This window comes from Borostomias antarcticus (assembly GCF_949987555.1).
Source record: "Borostomias antarcticus genome assembly, chromosome: 10".
Taxonomy (NCBI): Eukaryota; Metazoa; Chordata; class Actinopteri; order Stomiiformes; family Stomiidae; genus Borostomias; species Borostomias antarcticus.
The window spans coordinates 6,026,923-6,054,422 of NC_140243.1; the positions used below are offsets into that span (position 1 = coordinate 6,026,923).

The 27,500-nt window shown below is 47.9% G+C and overlaps 3 protein-coding genes across 5 annotated transcripts in view; 2 read left to right on the forward strand and 1 right to left on the reverse strand.

Annotated features, from left to right (window-relative positions):
• Positions 1 to 6,441, forward strand: part of wwtr1 (WW domain containing transcription regulator 1) — a 29,642-nt gene extending 23,201 nt beyond the window's left edge. For 2 of the 3 annotated variants that reach the window (XM_084444060.1, XM_084444062.1), the window contains 4 exons: positions 866 to 1,119; positions 2,506 to 2,663; positions 3,709 to 3,824; positions 4,259 to 6,441. In XM_084444060.1, coding sequence (XP_084300186.1) covers positions 866 to 1,119; positions 2,506 to 2,663; positions 3,709 to 3,824; positions 4,259 to 4,443 — 713 coding nt within the window. In that variant the 3' untranslated portion in view covers positions 4,444 to 6,441. The remainder of the gene's footprint in view (positions 1 to 865; positions 1,120 to 2,505; positions 2,664 to 3,708; positions 3,825 to 4,258) is intronic. The other variant, XM_084444061.1, reaches the window with a different exon arrangement.
• A 1,516-nt stretch (positions 6,442 to 7,957) lies between these two features.
• tm4sf4 (transmembrane 4 L six family member 4) lies at positions 7,958 to 11,245 on the reverse strand. Its single transcript, XM_084444143.1, has 5 exons — positions 10,956 to 11,245; positions 10,608 to 10,697; positions 9,856 to 10,010; positions 9,063 to 9,246; positions 7,958 to 8,364 (listed from the first exon to the last, which is right to left on the reverse strand). The coding sequence occupies exons 1-5, from the start codon at positions 11,127 to 11,129 to the stop codon at positions 8,347 to 8,349; spliced, it is 621 nt and encodes a 206-aa protein (XP_084300269.1). The 5' UTR covers positions 11,130 to 11,245; the 3' UTR covers positions 7,958 to 8,346.
• Positions 11,246 to 26,066: 14,821 nt separating this feature from the next.
• tm4sf18 (transmembrane 4 L six family member 18) overlaps positions 26,067 to 27,500 on the forward strand; it is a gene marked incomplete at both ends in the record, with an annotated part of 3,044 nt that continues 1,610 nt past the window's right edge. The window contains one exon of the mRNA XM_084445183.1: positions 26,067 to 26,243. Coding sequence (XP_084301309.1) covers positions 26,067 to 26,243 — 177 coding nt within the window. The remainder of the gene's footprint in view (positions 26,244 to 27,500) is intronic.

The following is a 27,500-nucleotide window of genomic DNA, read 5'->3' on the forward strand; positions in this document are numbered from 1 at the left end:
CTCATGGTCTGATAAAGATTATTCCATCACGAGTACAATGGTAACTGATGATTAACCGAGGTGCGAGGCCTGACCGGTGTCAGTGTCACATCCATGGGCCTAGTGTCTCTGGGGAACCAGCCGCCGGCCTCCACTCCCCGTCTCCAATGCGCCCCGCAGCTGGAAGTAAGTCTTTATGGACGGCCTAAATGCTGTCGTCATGGCGCCGGCGCTCAGCGCTGGCCCGTTCCCTGAGGCGGTGTGAGCGTGTGGCCGTAGCTCTCCCCTCCCCTGCCCTGCCGGTCCAGTCAGGCTGCAGCGTCAGTGTTTTGGCACGCCGTGTAATCTCTGGCCTGTGTTTACATCTGCGGCGGTGTTTGGAGACCGAGACCTACTGTGTGTGCGTGTGTGTGTTTTAAGAGAGTTTGAGAGTGCACGTGTGTGTGTGTGTGTGTGTGTTTTAGGAGTTTTTGAGAGTGTGTGTGTGCCTGTGCATGAGGGTGTGTGTGTGTGTGTGTGTGTTTTAGGAGTTTTTGAGAGTGTGTGTGTGCCTGTGCATGAGGGTGTGTGTGTGTGTGTGTGTGTGTGTGTGTGTGTGTGTGTGTGTGTGTGTGTGTGTGCGTGCGCGCGCGCGTGTGTGTGTAGGAGCAGTCTCCACTCATGATTCTGTAGTGGTGTTGTGAGAAGTGGTACTGGGACATTGTTGAAGGAAAATCAGACCTATGCAATGGGGCGTGTGTGTGTGTGTGTGTGTGTGTGTGTGTGTGTGTGTGTGTGTGTGGGGGAATCACTCTCTGACGGACGCCAACACTCAGCCAGAGTTGAGTGGCTAATGCTACAAGTAGCTCACGACTAACCGTGTGAACATCTCCCCATCTCTCCACAGTGATGTCCCAGCACCACCACCAGCAGCATCTCCAACATGCCCAGGCTCAGCCCCAGGCCCAGGCCCAGGCCCAAGCCCTGGCCTCGCCTGGAACCCTGCCCCAGCAGCAGATGAGCCTGTCCAGCCCGCTAGGGGTGAGCGCCCAGCAGCAACAGCAACAGCAGCAGCAACAGCAGCACCAGAAGATGCGTCTGCAGAGGATCCAGATGGAGAGAGAGAGGATCCAGCGACGCCAGGAGGAACTGATGAGACAGGTGAGGCAGGCCTAACCAACCCCTCCCTGCCCTGTTACAGACAGTCACACACACACATACTAGCCTCCCCCACCCCACCACACACACACACACAAACACACACTCCTTAAACTAGCTCAAAGCCAGACTGTCTCTTCTTCCCTTGTCACATATGGGACTTGCACTGGACTTAAAAACATGTATAGCACTGCTTTGGAACAGATGTGATCTGATTAGCTTAGTCTTAGGTAAGTTCATGGAAAAGTATGATTTAGCACCCCCTGGTGGTGAGAGTGGTAACTGCTACTGTCCTGTTGTGTGCTGGTTTGGACCAGCCCTGACAAGAGTGTTTACATTGAGACAGCCAACCCTGAGAACACACTCTTTACCCACTAGAAATATTATATCATACAGTAGATTTTCCAATGCTTTCTAATTCCTGTACTGGCATTTAAAATGACCCACTGTACTGAGAGAGAGAATGTGTCTTGGCACAGTCAGTTGTGGGCGGGGTCTACTTCACTCTAAAGCCTGGAAAACCCCCTCAAATGACTCACAGGCCATTCACAGGGAATGACAGCCCCCAGTATCTGTGTGTCTCAGGTGTCTCAGGACAGTATATGTGTACATGTGTGTATGTGCGTATGCGTGCATGTATGTGTGTGTGTGCGTGCATGTGTGCGTGCTTGTGTGCGTGCGTGCTTGTGTGCGTGCGTGCTTGTGTATGTGTGTGTGTGTGTGTGTGTGTGTGTGCGTGCAGGCTTGTGTGCGTGCGTGCTTGTGTGTGTGTGTGTGTGTGTGTGTGTGTGTGTGTGCATGTATGTGTGTGTGTGCGTGCAGGCTTGTGTGCGTGCGTGCTTGTGAATGTGTGTTTGTGTGTGTGTATGTGTGTGTGTGTGTGTGTGTGTGTGTGTGTCTGAGGGAGTCAGACAGGTTACTTGTACAGCAGGAAGCACACCTGTAAGCGATCCTTTGTCCCACTTCCTTCCAAGTCTGTCAGCCAATCATGTCGTGTCCGCAGGCTGTGTCTGTGGAAATCTTTGTCTCTGATTTGATAATTCCTACTGATTTGATAAGTCCTACTAATTTGATAATTACACTATTCACTTTTCACAAGCATTCAATCATTAAATCATTCAATAAGTTATTCATTTATCCATGGACACAGGTATAGTAATCTGTAATCCTTCTTCTTCCCTTTTCCTTTTTCCCCTTTAATCTCCTTTTTTTTCTCTTCTCTTCTCTTCTTCTCTTCTCTCCTCCTCTCCTCCTCTCATCTATTCTGTTCTGTTCTCTTCTTGTCTCCTCTCTTCTCCTCTCCTTCCTTCTCTTCTCCCCTCTTCTCTTCTCCTCTCTTCTCTTCCTTTCTCCTACCTCCCTCCCCTGTGCACCATTGCTTCCCTCCAGGAGGTGGCGCTATGTAGACAGCTGCCCATGGACTCCGACAGTATGGCGTCAGTCCCCACTGCCGGCAACCCAGCGCCCATGAGCCAGGGTAACATGAGCCAGGGCAACATGAGCCAGGGCAACATGCCCACCAGTGGCGCGGACCCCTTCCTCAACAGGTTGGTGCTTCCCTTTGTTTCTGTGGTTCTCTCTCTCTCTCCCTCTCTCTCTCTCTCTCTCTCTCTCTCTCTTTCTCTTTCTCTCTCTCACTCTCTCTCTCTCTCTCTCTCTCTCTGCCTTCACCGCATTGATTCTAAGCTGTGTGTGTGTGTGTGTGCTAGGGATGTCATGGTGTGCATTTTTCCCCACCGACTAACTAAGACAACACCAGTGTTACCAGTAACACCGTCTAGCCTACAATAAGAGAGCGCTTACTACTTTAATCTTTAATGTTAGACCTTTGCCTTACATTGAACAGCACTGTTGTGTAGCCTATTTGAATTTGGTGTTGTATGCCTCCACGGCTTGCCTGCAAATGTGTGAGTAAGATCAGATATAAAAGTTACACTCGGTCCTGTGCTTCTTTATAATCAGAATTTGTTTATTGCCATGCAATTTTTCAACATAGTCTACTAGGAATACGCACTATGCCCGAAGCAAATTGCTAGTATGTTGAAAAACTACATGGCAATAAATGAATTCTGATTGTAATTATAAAGAAGCACAGGACTGAGTTTAACGTTCATCTTATTCTTACCTTACTGTGATCGCACATTTGCAGGCAAGCCGTGGAGGCATACAACGCCAAATTGCCTCCGCAAATTGGTGTTATGAACGGAACTCTGACTGCTAGAATAAGATAGCCAGCTACAGTAGTTAATGGTAACAGCCACTCCGGTGGTTAGGCTAACGTTAGCTAGGCTAACTAGCCACGAGAGGCTAGCAATAACCTCACCCTACCTTCTTCACGTGAGTTGAAACTGAAATCTGATTCCTCTAGACTCAGCTCTGTGCGGAGGGGCAGATCAGACACTTGTTTGAGAGTGATGAGTGAGAGCTGATATGCGAAAATTAACTAGATAAGTAAAACGACGGTGGGGGCGGAAAACAACAGTGGGCGGTGTTAAAGTAATGCCTCGGTGAATTCACCGTGTATGCCTGAACACCGAGTAACACCGACAACCTTGACAAGCCTAGTGTGTGTGTGTGTGTGTGTGTCCACAGCGGCCACTTCCAGCACTCGCGGGAGCAGAGCACGGACAGTGGGCTGGGCCTGGGCTGCTACAGCATCCCCACCACCCCTGAGGACTTCCTAAACAACATGGAGGAGATGGACACAGGTAACACACACAAACACACACACACACACATGCGCACACACGTACGTACGCACGCATACACACACACACACACACACACACATATATACAGCACACATACATGCACGCGCGCACGCACACACACACACACGTGCACTCTCAAAAACTCTCTTAACACACACACACACACACACACACACAGTAGTCACACACACACTCAGTATCTAAACACCGCCTCAGATGTAAACAATACGCGGCGTTCCAAAACACTTGAGGCGAGAGACGGGAACAGCATGAAACTGACCACACACACACACACACACACACACACACACACACACACACACACACACACACACACAGACACACACACATCCACTCACACTCACACTCACACATATGCTTTACACACCCCTCTCCCCCCCCACCCCACCCCCCGCCTCCCACCCCTCCAGGTGAGAGCATGGTGCAGTGCAACATCAACGTGCCCCAGCAACACAGCCGCTTCCCCGACTTCCTGGACTCCCTGCCGGGCACCAACGTGGACCTGGGCACCCTGGAGGGCGCCGATCTCATACCCATCCTCAACGATGTGGAGTCAGTCCTCAACAAGAGCGAGCCCTTCCTCACCTGGCTGTAGACACACACACACACACGCTGCACACACGCACGCACAGACGGCACACACGCAAAAACACATACGCACACACTCCCAGGCGCCTAGCGGGACTAAAGACTCACTCCACCACACATCTAAAGACCCTTAACATTTTGTCCTACCTTTCGATTCAAATCAGTGTATCTCTGTTTTGGTGTGTTCTTCTGTCTTTGTCTGTCTGCCAGAGCTCTCTCATACACACACACACACACACACACACACACACCAACCGCTCTGAGTCCAGAACAAAGGTGTAGAGTATTAACCAAAGCCTTGAGAGAACAAAGCAACACAGAACACAAGCGAGCGCACGATCAAAGAACAAAATTAGCACTGTTCTGTGAGGTCACCATGCCCTCCCAGCAGATATACACCCTGGTTTGGAGGAATCATGATCGGTATTTGACCAGCATTCCTTTCTCTCTTGGGGCGATGCTTTACGTGGAACAATTAAACTTGGTGAATAAGAGAATGATCAACCTTCGGTTCTGTCATTATATTTTGCTGTGACCATCAATAGAATGCAGGGTGGCGGTTTGACCAGTAGGTGGAGCTGACACTGCAGTTTCTGTGGTTGTTGTTATGAAATGGCTCCAGGGTTGGAGGAGGTTGGTCTTGGATCTAAAATGGACCCCAGTGCTGGTTCCTGCAGTTCCAACTGTAAACTGTGTTATATAACAGGACTATTCAAACATCAGAGAGATAGAGAGAGGGCAAGAGAGAGAGAGGGTGAGAGAGAGAGAGAGAGAGAGAGAGAGAGAGAGAGAGAAAGAGAGACATAGAACCATCAAAGAACCATGGGTTCTAGATTGTGGAACCCCAGCAATTCTGGTGCTGTCGGTCCTGGTATCAGACACAACTATCACCAGCAGAACCGTCTTCTCACCAGCCAAACAGCCACAGATAATCAAACTGTCTCTGTTCTTCTTATTTCTAAGGTTATACCAAATAAATGTTTCCTACTGTTCAATATATCATTACAGAAAGCTTTAAAGCGTAAAAAAAAATTTACTCATTTTTTTTTGTAAGAGAACAATGTTTATTTGTTGCCGTTTTGATCATTGTACTCCGGCTGATGACAGCGTAGCTATGGAATACTAAAGCTTGTCCCATGGTGATGCAGTGATGTGCATACCTAAAACTGTTGTTTTATACTATGTACCTTTTATATCATACTACAGTATTCTCTTTTTTATATACTGTAAAATAGCCTAGATGGGTTCTTCAAGCATCTGGTGCCGTTGTAGGACTTATAATATAGAGTTTGCATTTTTAGTATTTATCAAGAGCTATGATTCTTTTATTTTTTAGAGATTTTAGTTTGTTGTTGTTTTTTAAATGAAATAGTGATTTAAAAGCACCACAAATCAGTGAGGAACAGAGAGAGATGTCTGATCCTAAAGTGAGTGTTGAAGTTAGATGATCCTTAGAGGCTTCTGTAGAAGGAACTTGATAATCTTCGATGAGCAAACTCTCCCCCTAGGGCTTCATTACAGTACTTTAAAATCCATCCTCCCTTCTTCCTACCTCTGATCTAGCTCGATTAGATGGGCTAAAGCATGTGCTCCTCTACACAGCTTATACCCATCCAGTTGTGTTAGAGGGAGGGAGGGAGGATGTCTTTTCAGTTCAAGGCTCTGGTCTCTGGTCCAGCCTAGGAGTGGCTGATCTATACCCCGGTGGGGAATATGCAACAATAGTATTCTACACAGCCTGAGAATAAAGGACTTCACTGTATCATTACATTTGATTGGCAGGTGTTTGCCTAATGATCTAATTTGACCCAACTCTTACAACGCGGTTGGGTCAGGTATTGTTTTTTTTTTGTTTTTTTTTCTACATTTGTCTCAGTTTTTGTATTGCATGTTGAATGAGATATTTGCTATGCCTAGCGCAGGCAGACTATAGCCCGAATGGCCACTACTGTGTTAGGTGACTTGTGTAGCACGTTAGGACTGAGATGGCGAGAGTGATGGATCATGGGAGATGGGGAGAGGGTGGGGTGGGAAGGGGAGGGGCGGTGCGGGGCGAAGGGTGGGGAGGGGGGGGAGGTTGTTCAATAACGAGCCAGAATAAGTGGCTTTCAGCACAAGCCAGCACCACGCTCATGATGTCCTAACGTCACGATCTGTTTGGTAGGGTGGGACAGGGGGGAGAGGAGCAGAATGAGAGCGTTTGTGACGCCTGCCCTTGGCCACAGGAAGACTTAAGACCAGCTCTGACACACCCAGCGGCACACAAACCTTCCCTCGGCTCTAAGCTGAAAAGCAGTGGCTCCGGTGATTGGTCCTTTGTCAGTTACAGGGCAGAGATTGGTTTAGCATTAGGGGGCAGGCACTGCGGGGCGGGTTTTGTGTAGTGTGGGCACAAGTTCAAAGTTCAAGAAAACTGGACGTTTTGTAGTGTCTGATTGTCTAGTTTTTAATGTACCAGAGAGGGTGAAGAGAAGTAAAGAGGGAGAGAGAGAGAGAAAGAGAGAGAGGGAGAGAGAGAGGGAGAGAGAGAGGGAGAGAGAGAGGGAGAGAGAGAGAGAGAGTGTGGGGGACTGCAGAGGAAAAGCGATGAATTGTTTCAGGGATACTAGTGTGTGGTGCAGAGTATATGTTTGACTAGGAGCATACTAGCATGGCATGGCATTTATGGGATGGGCAAGACTGGGTCGTGGCTAGCAATATTTAGCGCAGCATAGCGCAGCGGCTCACCTGGGACTCGGTGGTTGGCGTTGAGGTCAAGGTCGTGTTGAGTTGAAGGTCGTGACGGTGTCGGTCGTCAGTTTAGCTGGGGTTAGGGGATGTTCAATGCATGCAGATGGGTGGTGATGTCACACTAACATTATGGCTATACTGTGTTAAGACGGCGTGCAGTTCTTTTGGAAATTATTATGTAACCTCGGCAAGAAGTCTCTGATAATCGACAATGAAAATGTTTAACATGTAAAAAAAAACACACAAACAAAAAAACTGAAATAAATTGGTTTGAGTACCGTGGAATCTGTGCTGCGTTGTTTTCTTGTTTGTTTCCTGAACAGGAGGAACACAGTCTTCCCCACACTCCTAGTCAGTAAGATAGACCTGTCATACGCCCTGTAATGATTAGTGCTGGGGATGCTAGTGTGCGTCAGAGACACGAGGAGATTACTGTGTGTGATCAATGAGCCTGTGTGTGTGTGTGTGTGTGTGTGTGTGTGTGTGTGTGTGTGTGTGTGTGTGTGTGTGTGAGATATGTTATATGGTGGAACCTTTAGTCCTCATAAACCCTCAGTAACAGCTGGGACCTGAGTCAATGTTGACTCACTGAGGTGGAAGTTGCTTATGTCCCCCCCCTGTTGCCAGGAACTGTATGGTATAAAATTATAAAATGTTATCGGCCACCACCTAATCAAACATAGTGTCTCTTTATGTACACATCACCTGCCATGCCTCTGTACGTCAGAGATGAGCTGCCCTGGGTGTGTATGTACCTTGGAGTAAGACTAGAGATACAGATTTTTTTTAATTTTCAGATTTTAATTGAGTTAAATTAACTAAAGTAACTTTGTTTACATCATTTGAGGTGATTGTGGCTGTTTGGTTGACGGTGTATAATTATGTGGCTATTTGTTATTTTAAGGGTGTATAATTATGACACAATATAACATAAAAAGTGCTTTCGTTTCTGTCACTGAAATAGGCCTTTAGTTCAGAACGCCCATTCATAACCAAGTAAAAAATAGAAAATCTCAATATGCAGAATAAATATTCAACAATATCGTAACGATAACAGTAGTTCTTGGACCTTCTCTGCCATCATAGGTTTGTCCATCGAGCAGAGTCCTCCGTTGAGTTTAAAAACAATATAAAATGGTTAAGAGGGGCCAGTGTTCTTCGGCCCTTAGTCGCAGAATCGTCAGACCGCCCCGTCACCCTGCAACACAAGAGAAGGACACTCATTTGACAAACTCATTCCTCCTCAACTCACTCCTAATAAAAACAGCCAGGGAGTGCTTCCTGTATACAGAACAGCTTTCAGACTGAGCACTAAAAGGGATTTGATGGAGGGAGTGTGAGGAACAGGCTAACTAGGAAAGGACAGGGCCAACAGTGTATCAGTGCTGTCCATCACAGCCCATGAGTTCATTCTGGTAGAGGTCACAGAGGTCACGGTCAGATAACATGACCAAGAGGCCAGTGACACCTGGCGTCGCTCAGTCTCACAGAGCAGGGAGGGAAGGGGCCAGCCACCAGACTGTGTTTGTACAGGAGCCGCTGACCTAATAGACCCCCAATATCAAACCTGATCCTGGACAACAGACCTTCTTCTCAATACGCTTTCACAAGGAAACAAGGAGGCAGCAGTCAAGGAGGGAAGGAATTGAGAGACTAGTAGTGTCTTTACTGTCTCTAATCTTTTGATTGGGCCCTGAAAAAACATGCAGAGGGGCTCGGGGTGCCTGGGCCACTTGACAAATTTACAAATCATAAGGATTAGGTATTTCACATGACCAGTGTTTAAGATGATTTGTAGATCAGTCGGTGGGGGGGCTCTCAACAGGTACATTGAGCCGCCTGTATGTTTTTGCTAACAGATTAGAGCGTTTTTGCCTCAGGCCTTTAAGGTCTTACCCCACAGCAGCCACAACAGTTTCCGCAGATGGTGCCGATGAGGCCATTGATGGCCTGGAAGCCGCACAGCGCCACCTGCAGGAGGCCCATGATCAGTAGCATGGAGAAGAGTGTCAGGTGCCACGGCACGATGCGCGCCGGCTCCAAACACACCTCCCACATACTGGTGTTGGACAGGTAGTTCCTGGTGAAGGGAGGGAGGGAGGGAGAAGAGGGTTATACTGTAGATATAGACATAGTCCTACATAGCCTTAACCTTAGCTAGCCCTAACCCTAGCCCTAGCTAGCCCTAACTCTAGCCCTAACCTTACGTAGCTAGCCCTAACTCTAGCCCTAACTGTAACCCTGGTCACAGATGTAGACCACAGTACAGGACAGGACTAGATCCACATACACCTGGGACACGGGACACGTTGAAAAAAGGAAGTCTCTAGGACAGGGGTGTCAAACTCAAGGCTCGGGGGCCATCTCCGGCCCTCCTCCCCCCTACCTCAGGCCCCAACATAATTTAAAAAATATAATGTAATCCGGTCCGCCAAATTCTTAAAAAAAAAAAGTAATTATGTTTTCTAGTTATTTCATACCTATTCAAACTACACATTCATATAAAATTGAAATCAAAACCCAATTCTATTGGAAATCTGGATGTTATGGATATGATACGACAATACCAGCAGCGGCCCCAAGCCAGTTTGAGTTTGACACCCATACTCTAGGAAGAGGGAGAGAGATAGGCTGTCTATTATCTACACACACAGGCACAGTCTTAAATCCAGGAAAAGCCAGGACCTACCCGTCAGCGAAGGGATAGCTCCAAATCAGGTTGGCATCTGACACGTTGGGCTGAAACTGGCATATGGGTCCTCTGTTGAGGGCCACAGCAGAGATGATGAAGGAGTATCCGGCTCCGAGGACCCCCACCGCCGCGAAGATGATGGAAGTGAACATCTGAGGTAGAGAGGTCAGGGGTCAGCGAGGTCATCATGCAGAAAACATCACCAGCAACCACCTGGCATTGACTGATATCCAACACACCTACAAGAGGTCGTATGGATATTTCAATGTAATCTAATGCAACGTCTGTAATGTGTGTGTCAACATGTGCCTTGTTACAGTGTCAAATTGTAATTTGAATAATGTCCAAAACCGTAGGCAGCCATGATTACTGAAACATTCCACGCAAACACACATATTGACAAGTGAAGAATCGTTCGTCGTTGTTCCTTCCCTGAACCGACCAAACCAGAATGAGATGACTCTACTGATAGTGGAACACACTCCCCCAGTACTGATAAGGCGATAACCGCAGTAACCGCGGGCTGAAAGTCTGCCTGTGTTCTCCGCCGGTCTGCTAATACCAGCTCTGTCTGACATGTCATGTGAAATGCCTTTTGTGGGAAATTCACTGCCCTGGGACGATTGATTTGAATGATATGAATATGTGTGTGTGTGTGTGTGTGTGTGTGTGTGTGTGTGAGAGAGAGAGAGAGAGAGAGAGAGAGGGTATGTGAGAGAGTAGAAGTTTGTGAAGTGTTTCATCCTCACCGCAAATCTCTTTCCACAGCTCTCGTTGCCACAGCAACCACAGCAGTCATTGTTCTTGAGCCCGAGGAAGACCAGAGCTGGGAAGATCATCTGATCAGAGAGAGAGAGAGAGAGAGAGAGAGAGAGAGACACACATATGGGATATCCTTATTCAGATGAGCACAGCCCATAAAGTTCATGGGACAGAACAAAATGCTTCCAGTTACAAACAGCTCAACAAGTCAGATCAGACAAACTTGCAATTATTAGAAAATAATGCATTCAAAATCTGGGGGGCATTCACATTGGAAACCTTTAGTCGGAAAGAGAGAAGTACATAATTAAGTCTCCATCAGAACAGCGACTCACCAGGATCCCAGAACCCAGGATCCCCCCGAAGTACCACACCTCGTCCGTGATGTGTGCGTTGTCGCTGACCGCCACCCCCCCGGGGAAGAAGAGCAGGATGTTGGCCAGCACACACAAGATGGCCAGCGGGATCAGGGTGATGCCCAGGCACTTGGCACAGCCGCCAGAACACATCGCTCTGTCACTGGCGCACACACACACACACACACTTGGGTCGAGAATACCGTCCTCGGTCAAAAAGTCCCTCTGTCGGCCTGAACGCCCGTGCGGCAGCTCCCAAGTGACAGTTTCAGTCCCTTCGATTGGGACTGGAGGTTTATATAAACCCCTGTGATGTCACTGACCCTACCCGACTTTACAGCCTCTGTGCTATGACAACTCCCTGGCTGGTTAATCTTCCACCAGGGGATTTGCCTGGAGGCCGGGCCCCAGCAGGGGGAGCCCAGGGGGGGGGGTATCTATCGATCCCTCCCTCTGGGCTGGGCTGGGCTGGGCCCCCTATCGAACAGCACCTCAGGTTGTCAATGGAGCCATTCTTGTCTTTTTGGTTACTGTTTTACCACAAACCTGGTTGTTGTACTGTATTCCTCTACTGCTTTTGTACTGCTTTGCTGGTAGGCTGCCGTCATGGTTTGTTAAGGAGCTGACACAGTCACACAGATAGTATGTGACTCAATATGAATGTCAAGCAGCTTCACTTGGCATGAAAGAGGTGTGGGGGCAGTCCTTCTTTCTTTTCTTCTGCCAAGTCTTACCCATTAGACTTTTTTCTACAGCGGTAGTTCTTGGAGTAGAAGGCCCGGCAATGGAACCTCCTGTCATCACTCTCTCCCTAGTCCTCATGTTGTGTCAGCAGCCGATACCATGGCGATGGCGGCAATCACTGAACAGATCCAAACTCTGCTGTACTCGTCCTGTGGGTGATGCAGCATTGACGATGTGTGTCACTAAGACATTAAGTAACTATGGCCACAGACACACCTTCAGATTATATATATATATATATATATATATATATATACACACATACATACAGTCAAGCTGGAAAGTCTGCACACCCTTTCCACCTTCTCCACATTTTATTACGTTGCAGACTTATACAATAAATTGAGTAAATATTTTGGCTCAAAATTCTACACGATAGCCCATAATGACAACGTGAAAACAGATTCTTAGACATTTGTGTTAATTTATTAAAAATCAAAATGTAAAATATCAGCTGCATTCATCTTTCCCTCTATCAGGATTAGTTTCCCACGTTCCCGCTGCTAAAAAACATCCCCACATCATGATGCTGCCACCGCCATGCTTCACTGTAGGGATAGTATTAGCCCGGTGATAAGTGGTGCCTGGTTTCCTCCAGATGAGACGCTTGGTATTCAGGCCAATAAGTTCAATTTTGGTTTCATCAGACCAGAGAATCTTGATTCTCATGGTTTGAGAGTCCTCTAGGTACCTTTCAGCAAACTCCAAATAGGCTGTCATGTGCCTTTTACTAAGGGGTGGCTTCTGTCTGGCCACTCTACCATAAAGGCCTGATTGGTGGAGTGCTGCCTGGATGGTTGATCTTCTGAAAAGTTCTCCCATCTCCACAAGTATACGCTGGAGCTCTGTCAGAGTGCCCCTCAGGTTCCTGCTCACCTCCCAAGGTCAATCTTCCCCGATTTCTCAGTTTGGCCGGGCGGCCCAGTCTAGGAAGAGTCTTGGTGGTTCCAAACTTCTTCCATTTATGAATGATGGTGGCCACTGTGCTCTTTGGAACCTGTAAAGCTACAGAGCATTTTCCGTACCCTTCTCCAGATCTATGCCTCGACACAATCCTTTTCCGGAGGGCCTTTGACCGCATAGCTTGGAGTTTGCTCTGACATGCACCGTCAACTGTGGAACCTTATATAGGCAGGCGGTGGCAATCCCCAATCATGTCCAATCAATTGAATTTACCACAGGTAGACTCCAATTAAGTTGTAAAAAAAATCTCAAGCAGTATCTGTGGAAACAAAATGCACCTCAGCTCACTTTGGGGTGTCATATCAAATGGTGTGATATTTTATATTTAGATTTTTGTACTAATATAGTACAAATATCTAAAAAAATAATAATAATAACAGATTTCACTTCGTCATTATGGGCTGTTTTGTATAGAAATTTGAGACAAAAAATGAACTCAATCTATTGTAGAAGTCTGCAATGTAATAAAACATGGTGAAGGTAAAAGGGATGTGCAGACTTTCTGGCTTGACTGGCTCTATTAGCCAGTGTTGGGGCCTCCCTCTTCCCAGGCAATTGTAATGTGCGCAACCATGGAGTCTTACAGTAGCTTTGTACATGTACATGTCACGGGTGCAGACCTTCTATTTCTACTGGGGAGTATCTGTCCAATCAGGGCGCAGAGGCAGCTTCCAAGTTCAACAGTTTATTGTCCTTTTAATATAGAAAACAAGCAATTAAAAAAAGTGTCTCTAGTCCAATTCAGCCCAAGAGTCTGCAGTAGTCCTTGCGGCGGCAGTCCCCGTTAGGCTGTCGGTCGACACGGGCCAGGAGGTACAGTGGGTCCACCAGCGGTATCCTTGAGACAACAAGGGCAGTCAGGGGAACGGGCAGCAACCCACAACAGAGACAGTGTGTTGATATTATAAGTGGGGTGTCTGCTAGTTACTATCCACTATTGTAGACTACTAATTAAAAATGCTTAGGCCGCTGTTACGGGGAGATAGGGACAGAGTACAAAGGGGGGGGGGCTAAACAAATGGCAACTAATATACTGCAACACACTCCAAACTATACACTCCAAATAATAAATCAAAAAGAACAATAAGCTTCATGAACACACGGCAACCATGAAGTAGAAATCAAATCAAACTAGAAAATAACTCCTCCCCTCAATGACTGTGGCTACTATCCTCTAAGCAGGTTAGGATGTTGTAATAAAAGCGAATTAACACGTCCCTTGTGGAGTAGCCAACTACATCAGATGGCGCAAATGCGCAGAAGGTAGGCGAGTAACCGTCGATTTGCTGGGTGGTGAATCAAACAATGGAAGAGCGGCACTTAACTGGAGGAAGGGTGGAACGCGTCCCCACCCCTCCACTGTCGTCAAAGACTCTCTCCCTCTCGTGCGCAATGGCGCTGCAGTCGGACCGCGGCGCTCTGCTCCGTCTCCCCGTGTGGTCTCCTATCTGCCCAAGGCACACACACAGGAACGTCCAACAGCTGTAGATTCGTTTAATTCTCTGGTCGCGCCGATTGCACCGTCATCCACCATCCACGTCTCCGCTCGTCTGCCCGCACCTGCCTGATATACGTGAGGGGAGAAACCCCAAATTGACCACACCTGTGTGCCAATCAACCCAAGCGCCCTGCGCACCGCTAGCGTGCAGACGGCCACCAATTAGTGTTCTAATTAAGGCCGTGCCCTGTTACCACTGCACACCCACTCGTCACCCCGTGACATACACACATCAGTTCCTCCATAGGTTTATCTATGTTTAAGTGTATAGGTCTGTAAGTAGCCTAGTGGCCCATAGGGCAGGAGCCTACCTCCTGATTCCTTAGCATGTCGCAGGGACTTACCCCCAATCCAACCCTTGAGCGCCAACCCTTGGGTACCATTTTTGATAGTCTTTTGTATGACTCGGGGTGGACACTCTAACCTCAAGGCCACTGAGCTGGTACCTGTGTTTGTGAACATTTCTATGTTTATTTACAGTATATGTATATAGTACAGTGTGTTGGTGTCTGGCAGGGCCTGATTCCACTTCCCTGCAGTGTCATGCTGGCGTGTTGTTGTCTCAGCTGCAGTCCAGAGCATCTCCCTGTTTGGTTGCAGGCAGCGTGATCTGTAAACATCAGTAAACTACGTTACCCAGAACCAGATAAACATCTCTGCAGCAGCCAATGATAACACATTGACACACTGAACGCTTGTCGGCTACATGAGATCCCAGAATATTTTCGACGTTCTTTGCTGTTTTAAAAAAATTTGAGAATCAAGGAATTTATGCTAAGAGTGAGAAATCCTCATCAAATTCTCCTTGTTACTGTGAAGATTGTGCTTGAACCCTCTTTGTAGTATCAGAGGTCAGGGTCAGGATCAGTGCTGGGGTGGGATGGGGTTTGGCGCCCTCCTATTGTGTCAACCCCATTCTCCGGGCTTCCAGTCAAGACACTTCCTGTGAGGTAGCGACCGTCCGTTTCCTGTTCACGTGTTCAGCTCTCTCTCTACAGGAAGTGCTGCGACCCGCGGATGAGCTGACCCTGGTGGGGGGAGGGGGGTGGGGGGTAATTCCCCATAGCTGAGGTAACCGCCCAACACCGAGGTACTGTAAGTGGATGGGCGGACATGGGGTGGACACTTCCTCATTAGCGGCCGGGAGCCCGATCGGGGCCAGATGTTCCGTAACCCTGCCCTAGCTCTGTCCTTTCAGGTAAACAGGGTTGCCTTCTGGGTAAACCTCCCTCATACTGAATGCCCGCCCCCCTATTTCACGGGCCCCTATGTGAGGCAACCTGGGGACACTCAGCTCCATAGTTACAGGCCAGCTATAGCGATCCACGTGTACACTCAGCCCTGGCAGGCAGTCAGTAAACACTGTTCATGAGTGAGGAGGTGGAGTCCCCAGAAGGACAGGCACATGGTCCTGTACGACTCACATGGGAGTGCCCACAGGTACACATAGCGGAGCCTTCACTGTGGACTTTACTGTGGACTTGCCATTGATCTGTGACTCCAGCTCACTCATGCTGTGTCCATACCAACCCGGGTGAATCACCACGGTGACGGGGCACATTTTCCTGACCGTGGGTGGACTGCACCCACCAGTGATGTCACTGATGATCGATCTGGAGAAAGGACAGCCCCAACCCTAGATTATTTTTTGTAGTAGTACCTTTAGTTAGGGTTCCGGTCAGAGTATGTGTGTGTGTGTGTGTGTGTGTGTGTGTGTGTGTGTGTGTGTGTGTGTGTGTGTGTGTGTGTGTGTGTGTGTGTGTGTGTGTGTATGTGTGTGTGTGTGTGCATGTGTGCTTAGACACTCCCCCTCTTTGGTGAGATAACATTGATTCCTTGTCTCCTCCATTCATGCATGCTAACTATGTTCTTAGTATGTTAGCTTAGTGGCCTTGTGAAAATCCAGTGAGTGATTAGGACAGCAGTGAAACTATTGTGTAGTATTGTGTAACACATTCTCACTCTCCAGGGACAGGTAGCTCTACATGCCACTGACCACACATTCACACACCTCTGGGTACAGTATGCCCTGTGTGTGTGTTAACACTACAACTCCCAAATGTACAGGAAGGATTCCAGCCAACAATACTGATAGTACTGTTAGTTGTAAGGAATGATCTATCTATCTATCTATCTATCTATCTATCTATCTATCTATCTATCTATCTATCTATCTATCTATCTATCTATCTATCTATCTATCTATCTATCTATCTATCTATCTATCTATAAATGCGCTATATAAATAAAGTTTGATTTGATATCTATCTATCTACACTTATATAGCGTTTTTATCCAAAGCACTTTACAATGGCCTCTCATTCACCCATTCACACATACATTGACACACCAATGACAGCAGCTGCATGCAAGGTGCTAGCCTAGCCTGGTACGACCATCTCGTTCTCGCGAGCTCACATTCTGTTTCACTAACGCAGAACGGTCTGGCCTACGCCTCCACGAGAGCGATTATCCCAAAATCCAGACCATACTGTGCCAATCAGGGACTGCGTTTTAACTGCGGTTCCGTACCACAGTGGAAAGCAGCCCCAGAGTCGTTAATATCTACCTATCTACATTTATATCTACCTATCAACCTATCTATGTACCTATCTCTCTGCACTGGTACCTGTGGGTAACAGGCACCCTCTGCTTGTATTAGATTAGGTTTGTTTGCCTCCACTCCTCCACACCCAGTTCTATAACTTGTATCCTTATCCATTTGTCTCCTGCCGTGTCGTCAGTGTGTGTGTGTGTGTGTGTGTGTGTGTGTGTGTGTGTGTGTGTGTGTGTGTCTGTGTGTATGTGTGGGTGTGTGTGTGTGTGTGTGTTTCTGTGTGTATCTACTCTGGCGACGTTGACAGTACTAATGGGTCATTACTTGTAGACTTTGGCCTCCAATTCTTAGATGGAAGACAAACTAAGTGTTGATCCAATATCCAGTGTGTGTGTGTGTGTGTGTGTGTGTGTGTGTGTGTGTGTGTGTGTGTGTGTGTGTCTTCTAGCTAATTTTTCTAGTCCTGTTAGCTATGATGAGAGACGTCCCTCCAAGGGAGTAGGTTTGCGTATGGACGGTCGGGACATGTCCCTACTAACATTTTGGGAGGCCCAAATTGTCCCTACAAACTTCTAAGCAACCTTGTTCGCATTATCTTTGGAGTGCAGTTATATTAGATCATTTAGATGGCCTTCCAATAGTTTGGAAGGACAGAATTGACCGTACCATTTTGAGTGAGTTAGTTTGCATTGTTCAGAGTTAACGTATACTAACTGGAATCTCATAATTTTCTTCTTACTATATTGGCTGGAGGGTGTTTTAAACAAAGTAGTGTATGTTGAAGTATTTACTTTTTCCAACTATGGTATCGAATTGAGTATCCAGGATTGTGGAATATCACAATTGGTATTGCCTACTGTCTGGTATTGTGTGACTCCCCTAATGGACAGATGAGTTTATGAGTTGAATGTCAGTCTAAAAATCCAATGAAAATCTCAATTTTAATCAAATCATTTTATGCATGAAACACAGCAGCAGCCGAGAGAAAGAGTGGAGGGATGCAGCAGCAACCAAGAGAGAGAGAGAGAGAGAGAGAGAGAGTGGAGGGACACAGCAGCAACCAAGAGAGAGAGAGAGAGAGAGAGAGATGTGATACACTAACATTGTATTGGTATTATTCAATTTCATAAATATATGAATATTTAAGAGGTTTAACCTCTCATCCTCAATTGTGTATGCAGGATGCACTGTTATATGGTCCCTACCAATGTTGAAACCAAACCTACGCCCTTGCGTCCCTCCATGCCCTCCATGCCCCCCATGACCCAGCGGAGCCTGAGGATCACCAGCCCTCTGTAACTGTGCCCGTTGTTCCATACAGACCCGTCGGACAGAACAGGGCTGTTTGCTACGGCACTAATCCACTCACAGAGAATCCACTCACAGAGGGAAATCCTTGTTTACTTGGCAGCTTTTAAAAAACACATGAACACACACACACGCACACACACACACGCACACATAAACACGCGCGCACACATGCACACACACACGCACACATAAACACGCGCGCACGCACGCACACAGGCATGCACACACACACACACACACGCACACACCACCATGCTGCTACCTTGGGATAAATCCACCCAAGGTTAATAGGTATAATTGTTGTGAAAGGTTTACCCAGAATGCAGGTGTTTCTTAACAGCTTGTTACTGCACAGGTGGGGGTTATATGGGGTTCAAACTTGCCCTTAACAGCTGGTCTCTGGTCAGTTTGTTTTCACCATTCCTATGTTTAAGCCATGTTTGAAGGTATCTGTTATTTTCTTCTTCGTCATTTGGGTAAGGTTGGTTCGTCCTCTCTCCCCAGGCTCGGGGTCGAGGGGCTATCCTTTTACCGCCCCGAGCCTGGGTAAGGGGGTCACCTGGGCTCTATATCCGGGCACACCTCCAGGAGCCACGTCACCGTTTCATCATCCACGACCGTTAGGCCACGCATTCCGTTGGGTGTCCGATATATCGGACAGTTCTGGATGACGTGGTCTGCGGTTTGTTTCTCGGCGCCACATTTGCACGCCTCAAAGGATTCCAAGCCCCATCTGTGCATCCATGAGCCTTACTGATGTTAAGATCTCTGCATTTCTGCAGGAGATCCCGTGCGGCAGGCACAAAAGGTTGTCTCGAATTGAGTCACCGGGGAGGCTCTGCTGTTTCAGCAAGCCTGTCATGGAGCAGGTGGTTAGGCTCCATGGCCCGGCAGGCGAGACGTTGTGTGGTTCCTGTGCGGCGGAGGCCAGTGGGCTGGATGCCTGCAAGGATGGGAAGGTTGTCCACAGGAGTGGGACGCAGGAATCCCATCACGATGCGCAAGGCTTCGTTGATAAGCGGGTCGATGAGGCGGGTGTGAGCGTTGCGGCACCAAACCGGTGCGCAGTATTCACTGGTAGACCAGGGCTAGGTTATGTTAACTTCTTGCGCAGTGACTCGAGAAGAAGGAAGAGAGGAACGCTCTTAACCAGGACTTCAAGGCAGGCGCAGCATGCAGTATAAGCTCCTGACAGATAGAGTCAGGGCCCGGAGCTTTCCCTGGCTTTACATGCTGGAGTGCACCAGTGAACTTCTCCGGTGTGAATTCATGAGATTCAGGAGAAGTTACCAGTGCTAGTAGTTGTGACGTTTTGCGGTCTTTGCCCTCGTATGTCCCACTTTTCACAAATTGTGATGCAATTTTGTTTGCAGAGATGGGGTAGTGACGGGGGGAGTGTCTGGACCTACCAGTGAGGTTGTAAAGGATGCTCCATGCCTTGCGGCTGGCGTGTGAGAAGTCAGTGTAGTTAATGGCCTACTCCCAGCGCTCTTGTCTCCTTCAGCTGAGTCTTCACAGCAGGGCTGAAGCAAGCCTGTCTGACTCAGCTCCTGGGGGGCCCGGAGGAAGGCACAGTTGAGACTGTCGCACTCTGCATCCCAGCACGGTGTGTAGCTATTGCAACGTCCGTATTTGGCTGCTTTCACCAGTATGCCGCAGGGTTCCTGGCACGCCTCGTCCACGTTGTTGGTGTTAGGTGGTGGGAGGCACCTTGGCAATCTATGGGTAAGGAGGCGTTAGTGTTTCCAGTTGGCCTTTCAGAAGTTCGATCGTTTCACCGGCTCGCTCAGGACGAGGTCCACAAGTTTAGGCATGGTTATCAGTGATGGTCGATATTGGGGCCGCGGAAACTTTCCTAGCATGCGTCTATCAGGGAGCCGGTTATCAACTCCGACACTTGGGAATGCCAGGTCAGGATTGGTCAGAGCAAGCTCCACCGGCTACCCTCCCCGCCTGTGGCAGCCAAGCACCAGCCCGGGTGGTGGCTTTCAGTTGGCAGACTTTGCTTCGCTTGCTGTGGTTAATTGCAGCTACTGACGGGGGCACCACAAGAAGGTGTCTGCTTCGCCCCCATGTGATCTGATCTCAGATCTGTGTTGGTCCTCAGGGCCAGTGCTAAAGTGGAGTATGGAAGTGACACGGTGTACTTCTTTGTGTGGTGGACAGACAGGGGATCATGTCATGGGTCAGTGGTAACAACATGACCTTCCGGTCGGGCCTGGTACCTGGGGGCAGTGGCTTCCATGCTAGCCTGGCCTGACATAGATGAAACATTAATGCACATGGGGTGATATAAACACACACACATACCTGTGACATAGGGTGCCATAGACACACATACACAAGACATAGGGTGACATAGGATGACACAGGGACTATTGCAGATGTACAGTCCATAGCCTTGACATAGAGTGTACACATTGATAACACACGTCTGTAACGCATATTTAATGAAGGACGTGCCTCCATAGAGAAACAGCTCCCTGTCTCTCTGTCTGTAAATAAATGTCTCACTGGCTGTTGATTAACTTATCGCTGCAGTGATAAGAAGACACCAATGTGACTTCTTAGATGAACATACTCTGGGAATGTAGCCACAAAGGATTGATGTTGTAAAAGTATTACTTCAATTGCATTTGGGAAGCACTGGAGTTACTAATAAATCCATAAACCTAAATTCATAAACCTAATAATTTTAACCATAACATTTTAATGTCCAAGAACACACAAAAAGAATGAAGAGTTGGAACATTAAAAGGGCTTGGTCTCAGAGCACAATCGCCACCACTGCAGGGGCCGCAGCTTGTTCAGAACCCCAAATCACATCTCAGGAATAGAATGAGTTTCATTGTAATCCTCCTACGTCCCACCTCCCTGCAGTCCTATCAGAACTGCAGAACCTACTTCTCCCTGGAGCGTAGCCATGGTAACTGAGTGGAGGGGGGGGGGGGGGGGGGGATACCACGCCATCGTGGTCGTCCTGCTGATCCACTCCGCCTCCTCTGCTCCCTGAGGGTCAAAGGAGGGACGCACACACACACACACGCACACACACACACACACACACACACACACACACACACACACATGTACTGTACACGCACTCATGCATCATCATCATAGTTGATAGAACTATCCTATGTCTACCCTTCTCTCTGAGTGCTGTTGGAACATGTTGGCTTGAACCCCCAGCAAGCCCTGAATGCCCCCCCCCCCCCCCCTCCTGCCTTCCCTCTGCCCTCTGTACATCTGACTGCTGCGTTCACCGGTGGACCGGGCTTGAGAGGGAACCACGGCAAGGCTGGCACCGGCCCATTCACCAATGTAAACATGTGATGTTGTTTTTTCATGCCATAAAAGCCTATTGAATTGATTTGAAAAGGAACAGGTCAGTAGCAGGACACAGTCGTGCCTCATATACCCCGTCTCCCCCCACAAACCATAGTTTCAGCACTTCTCTTCCTGTCCCACATTTGGGTCGTAAAACATCGACTTTCTAGCTGTGTGTCCGTGTCGAGGACAGTTGCTCATATCATAAACATTTGAATGTTCCTCCTGGGCCTCCATAGAACATGTTTGTTTATTCAAAACCAGAGGAACACGGAGGCCTGTTGAGGAAGTAGTGAGCTCGTCTCTGAGCCCAGTGGACAGCTGAGAAGATGATGATAATGATGATGGTTATGATGATGGTGATGGTGATAATGATGATGAGGATGATGATGATGGTGATGATGATGATGATGAAGATAATGATGATGATGATGATGATGATGATGATTGTGATGATGATGGTGATGATGAAGACAATGATGATGGTGGTGGTGGTGGTGCTGCTGATGATGATGATGGTGGTGATGATGATGATGATGATGATGATGATGATGATGATGATAAGGATTCTGTCCTCCTCTCCTCTCAGCCCTGCAGTGGAAAGTCAACCTGGAGGAAGGGGTATGGACCAGGCAGCTGTGGCTGAAGACTTGCAGCTACATTTTGGGGCGGGGCAAGCAGGAGTTTGGTGGAACCCGGGTGTCCATCAAGAGGACCAGGAGACAGGATGCTGTGGGCAGCATCTGACCCTAGAGGAGATGGCTGTGGTCAGGGATACTTATTTCTCTCCTGTCCTTTCTTCCTCTCTTCTCCTCTCCTGTTCTCTCCTCCTCTCTTCTCTCCTCTCCTGTCCTCTCCTCCCCTCTCCTCTCTTCTCCTCTAGGGGGTGTTGCTGAGCTCCCCTCTAGTCCACAGCAGACAGCCAGTCAAACCAAAGCTGTGTTGATTCCATCTTTAGTTTACAAACCTTCCTAACATTTCACTCGTGCATCAGTCATCTTCATCATATAAACAGTGTGATAATCATTGCAAATTAAATTGAAATGTTACCTTCTATTTGAGGATTTGAACAGCTTGTGATAATGTATTCAACTCAAAGCTCTTGATTTTTGTATACAAATCCTTTTTTGACACTGATAAACTTCTGTCAAGTTTTTATTCCAGTTCATCTGCTTGTCTGAATCACAACGGAAGTTCTAGACTAATGAATCAGTTGTTTGTTTCTGTCATGCTATTTTAAGCGGGGGTTTTTGGAGACCATAAAGATTCTCAGATTGTTGTGATGTTGCTACTCCCCCGGGCTCCATGACAACTAGCTGTTGTTATTCTCTTAATCAGCTCCTTGTCTCTTTGAGTCGTTTCGATCTTACAACTTTTCGAGTGGTAAATAAGCTATTCTGTTATACTGACTCTCCAAGCAACCAACTTTCAGGACAGGAGAGATGTGATTTTTGTATTGCATCTACAATTACATTTTTACTGTAGACGCTTATATCCAATTCTCTAAATAAATAGGCCACACTTTGTCAAGAGTAGCCTAACCGACTCTACATTCCAGTCATCGTCAGTAAAGCATTCTGTAAGAATAAGTGACACAGCAGTCACAGTGCTAGAACAAGGACTTTTTATCATGCACATTATGTAAGGGGTTGGACTGGGTATACGAACCCTGTAAGGGATGTGCTTTTCATAGACACATACATGTATGTATTGAAGTAAAACAGGGTAGCAGTGAGAAACCATGGGGTATAATTAAATGGTGGAGAGGTCATAGCTGCTCTTGTGAGTTTGTGCTGTATTTAGTGTTGCTTCTCCTTGACTACTGTACGTCCCACGATGCATCATGCCAGCTGAATGGCTCTGCGTATTCTCTGGGAGGAAGAGCTTGACCGGGGAACTTCCTGTATGACTCATGGCCGTTGTTGCAGTACCCCCCTCCCCTGGGTTTCCTGTGTGTGCGTGTGTGTGTGTGTGTGTGTGTGTGTGTGTGTTGGGGAGCGGGGAGGTGGGACATGGGCCAGTGAAAGACAGCCTTTTCCTAATACTTTGGCGAAAGCTGATCAGAAATATGCAAAACACAACAACATCCAGACAGGGACACGTGTGCCATAACATTAAACGGCATGATTACCCCAGACCACGCCCTTTAGACACCACACGGGCCTCCCCCGCTCAGAAGCAGGTGGCTATGGGCATGGTATGTTTTATTTCCGACTATTTTTGGAAGCAGGGAAACACCTTTCATATGGAGCTGAGGACCATCTCCGAACACAGAAAAAAAGGAAGCTGTGTGTGTGTGTGTGTGTGTGTGTGTGTGTGTGTGTGTGTGTGTGTGTGTGTGTGTGTGTGTGTGTGTGTGTGTGTGTGTGTGTGTAAGTGCGCGCGTGTGTGTGTTGATTAAGTGCGACATGGTGCCTGACACACTCCCTCCCTCTCTCGTTAAGGGGACAGCGGTGTAGCAGCACTGTCAGTAGAAGAACACTCTTCTTGTGGACACACACCTACACACACCTCGGGCTGCTAACCAACAGGACGGACAGCCTGCTGCCCAGAGTTGGATTGGACTTTGTCTCAGTTTGATCCCCTTACATCCCCTAATCCCGAAAGAATGGAGCAGTGTACCTCTGTTGACCAAACCGTTTGTTTCGTGTATATAATCCACTTCGGTAATCCCAGCCATAGCTCATTAGCGCCCAGTGCAGCTGTGTTCATTAGGCCAGATTACGGCGAGGTGAAAATCCCTGATTCTCCTGAGAAACCACTTGTTTTATTTGTCATGCAGTACACTATTTAACACACATGCAAATGGGCTGGACGGGTGTGCACGGGTGGACACACACATGCATTTTAGGGTTGCAGATTCAATGTTCTTTGCGCTTAACCCATCCTGTCATTCTTCCCCCGAGGGCAGCTGGAAGCAGACAGACAGGCAGCATGCATGGGATGCACCACGGGACCAACCAAGTGCTCCTGTCCGTCGGGACGGACAGCGTTTGCGATCTGTTCTTCTGTATGTTTTTCATTTTGAGGTCTTTGGAAGAAAAACCTTGCAAACACAGGTATGCAAACTCCACACAGAAAGACCCAGAGACCTTCTTGCTGTGAGGCAAGGGTGCCACATGTGAGGTTCAGTGTCTTGCTCAAAGCACAATGCCAGGTGCTGGGATTGAGCTGGGGACCTTGTGATCCCCAGCCGGCCGCTCTACCTCCCGAGCTACACATGCCATCCCAAGCAGAGCTTCCCTAAACGCAGGCCCTGAGACTGAAGACCTGACAGGTAACAGCGACCCGTTCAGAGTGGTTTAGGGTCCTGATGGGGTCGATCCAATTTGATAAAATGTAAAATTCCAACTTGATAGCTGAAATAAGAGCATTTATTCTACATAATACATCTGATTTTTTGTTTGTTTTGTGTCGAAAGTTAATTTCCCCCTAGCGCCATAGGCTACTTGTTGGTTAGTGATGAAGATGACCTTGTAGAGATGGTATTATACAGTTATTATAGATCATAGTGGTTGTTTGCTCTCTGTCTGTTCATCTGATGCCCCATACTGCCCAGGTAGAGAAGTGCAGGCTTAATTAGTCAGGTAAACAGTGACCAGTCAATGAACCCAAGGTGCCTGGCACAATGAGGTTATGATGGGCTGGTACCACACAGCACATAGCAAGGGAAGTTACTGGGCCAATAGTTCTATTCCTCTAATGTAAGAAATCATTTTTTAGGGTTAATTCAATAATAAACCCCTACTGAAATGTCTGCTTTGACCAATTCAAAATGTCAAATTGAACAGCCTGAATAGGCGTTGTGTTTGTCATGCCACATAGCTCCTTGGATTGTCTTATGAGTTTGCTTCTGAGCATGGGAGGCTCTGGGAACTCTGGGAGCCTCTATATCCACAGTAGGCAACTTGAGGCGGGTGGGAACACATGAGAGCTGAGCAACTCCCAAAATATTTGTAGTGACGTTTTCCTCTATAGAGATGGAAAGTTGTTCCTTTGTCACAAGTTTTGAATGCCATGGAGAGTGAATGCAACCCATTCTGGCTAAGGGTTCGGAGAGGATGTGGGAAAAGCACACACACAGACAGACAGACACACACACACACACACACACAAACATACGTGCTTACGCACACACACACATACACACATACACACACACACACACACACACACACACACACACACACATACACAGATGCACATGCACAGACACACACACACAGACACAAAAACACACACACACATACGTGTCCACGCACACACACACAGACACACACACACACACTGGGGATTTGTCTCTTTTTTTTTCCTGGCTGAATGCTTGTTCAGTCCCCGTGGGATTGGTCCAGCCCCAGCCTCTCAGCCTCTTCCTGTGGCGCCCCTCTCTCCCCCCGGCCCTAAAACCCGGCCTGTTGCGTCACCCTCATCCCCCCTCAGCCTGACAGGCAGGATGGGAGGTTTCGCTTAAAACCACTACACACTTGGAGAGCTCTCAGTTTTCTATCTGGATTACCAGTGGACTACGGCAGCCCCTCTCCTTCTCAACCACTCACTCTCTCTCCCACACACACACCCACCCACACACACACTCTCCGCTCTCTTCACCCCCCTGCTGTGTCTCCGTGTCTCTCCTGCTCCCGGCTGGTCCTCGCTCTGCCCTCCAGGGACTGCGGTGCGCGGCGCGATGTGCTCGTTGGGCTTCTCGCGCTCCCTGGGCTATGCCTTGCTTCCGCTGGCGGTGTGCTGCATCGTGGCCAACCTGCTGCTGTTCTTCCCCGGCGGAGAGCTGGCCTACCTGAAGCAGGAGCACCTCTCACGCTTCACCTGGTTCTTCATGGGCATCGGAGGAGGAGGCTTGCTGGTGAGTCCGGAGCCCTGCTCAGGCTACGTTCAGACAGGGGGCTGCTATCATAGGATTTGAAATAGATGCTGTGAATCTATTTTTGGATAGTTTGCTATACATTTGATTTAGATGTTGTTTTTTTTTCCAAATGCTTGATACTCCATTTTTTGTGGGGTAGGGCTTGGCAAGAGTTCCTGTGTGTGTGTGTGGGGGGGGGGGGTGTATGCGTGTGTGCGTTAAGGGGACATCCCGGATGTGTGTGTGAAGATGGTTTCACCTCTGTGACCATGGGGACGTAGGTCCCTGAGGTCTGGATTCTGTCAGAGGAGGTGATTTAGTGTTTGCACCGGTCACAGCCCGGACAGACAGGTTGAGAAACATACGGCCAGAGGAAAGAGAACAAAAGAAAATGTGCTCATCTCCTGCAGCCCCCAACCCCCCCTTCTTCCCCTAACACAGCTGACCTATTGTCTTTCCAATGGTGTTTATTTTTTACAAACACTCCCACCTCCCCATAATCAGATTCATCATGCAGGTTTTCAGTGATTCAGCCATGCATGACAAGTGTGGCTTTGAACATTCAATGTCGGGGAATGGAAGATTGTCAGAATATTGTAAGATATTAGTATTTCCGCTGGCGTCTGGATCACAGTGAAACTCTGAGGAGAACCTGCTGTCCCCCAATAGTCATGCGACTGCTGAGGGAACCACGCCACATCCTGAAGTCTACAGCCACGGAAGGCAGTTGGTCATAAAGTTCTTGGATGTCATTGTATATGCGTGGGTGTGTGTGTGAGTGTGTGTGTGTGTGTGTGTGTGGAGAAGCCTTTGTTCTGCGGTTCTCAAGCTGATTCCTGCTGTGACGTTCAGACCCTCAGGTTTTCCTTGTGACTCACCAGATAACAAGATGTGATTAATAAAGAATATGATTCAGTAACAAAGTTATTCATACCAGAACAGTAGAACAGTCAGTGGGTATGTGAATGGCTCCTTGAAACTCCAACCCACTTGGATATGCAAATCCCAAATCCCTTTGCTTCTGCATGGTCTTAGCCTGGAATCCCTTTTCTGCTTCAGGATGTTGTGGACACACGTCTAGTATGTTTGAGTGGTGTTGTAGCCCACAGCACTGTAGTCATCACTGTAGTCCAACTATTCTGAAGCTATTCTATTACATTCAATTCGATTCAATTCTGTTCATACTGTGATCTCACCCTGTGTCCCTTGAGATCTCGGATATCAGCCAGCTCTCCCCAACTCCTAAACCATAACCTT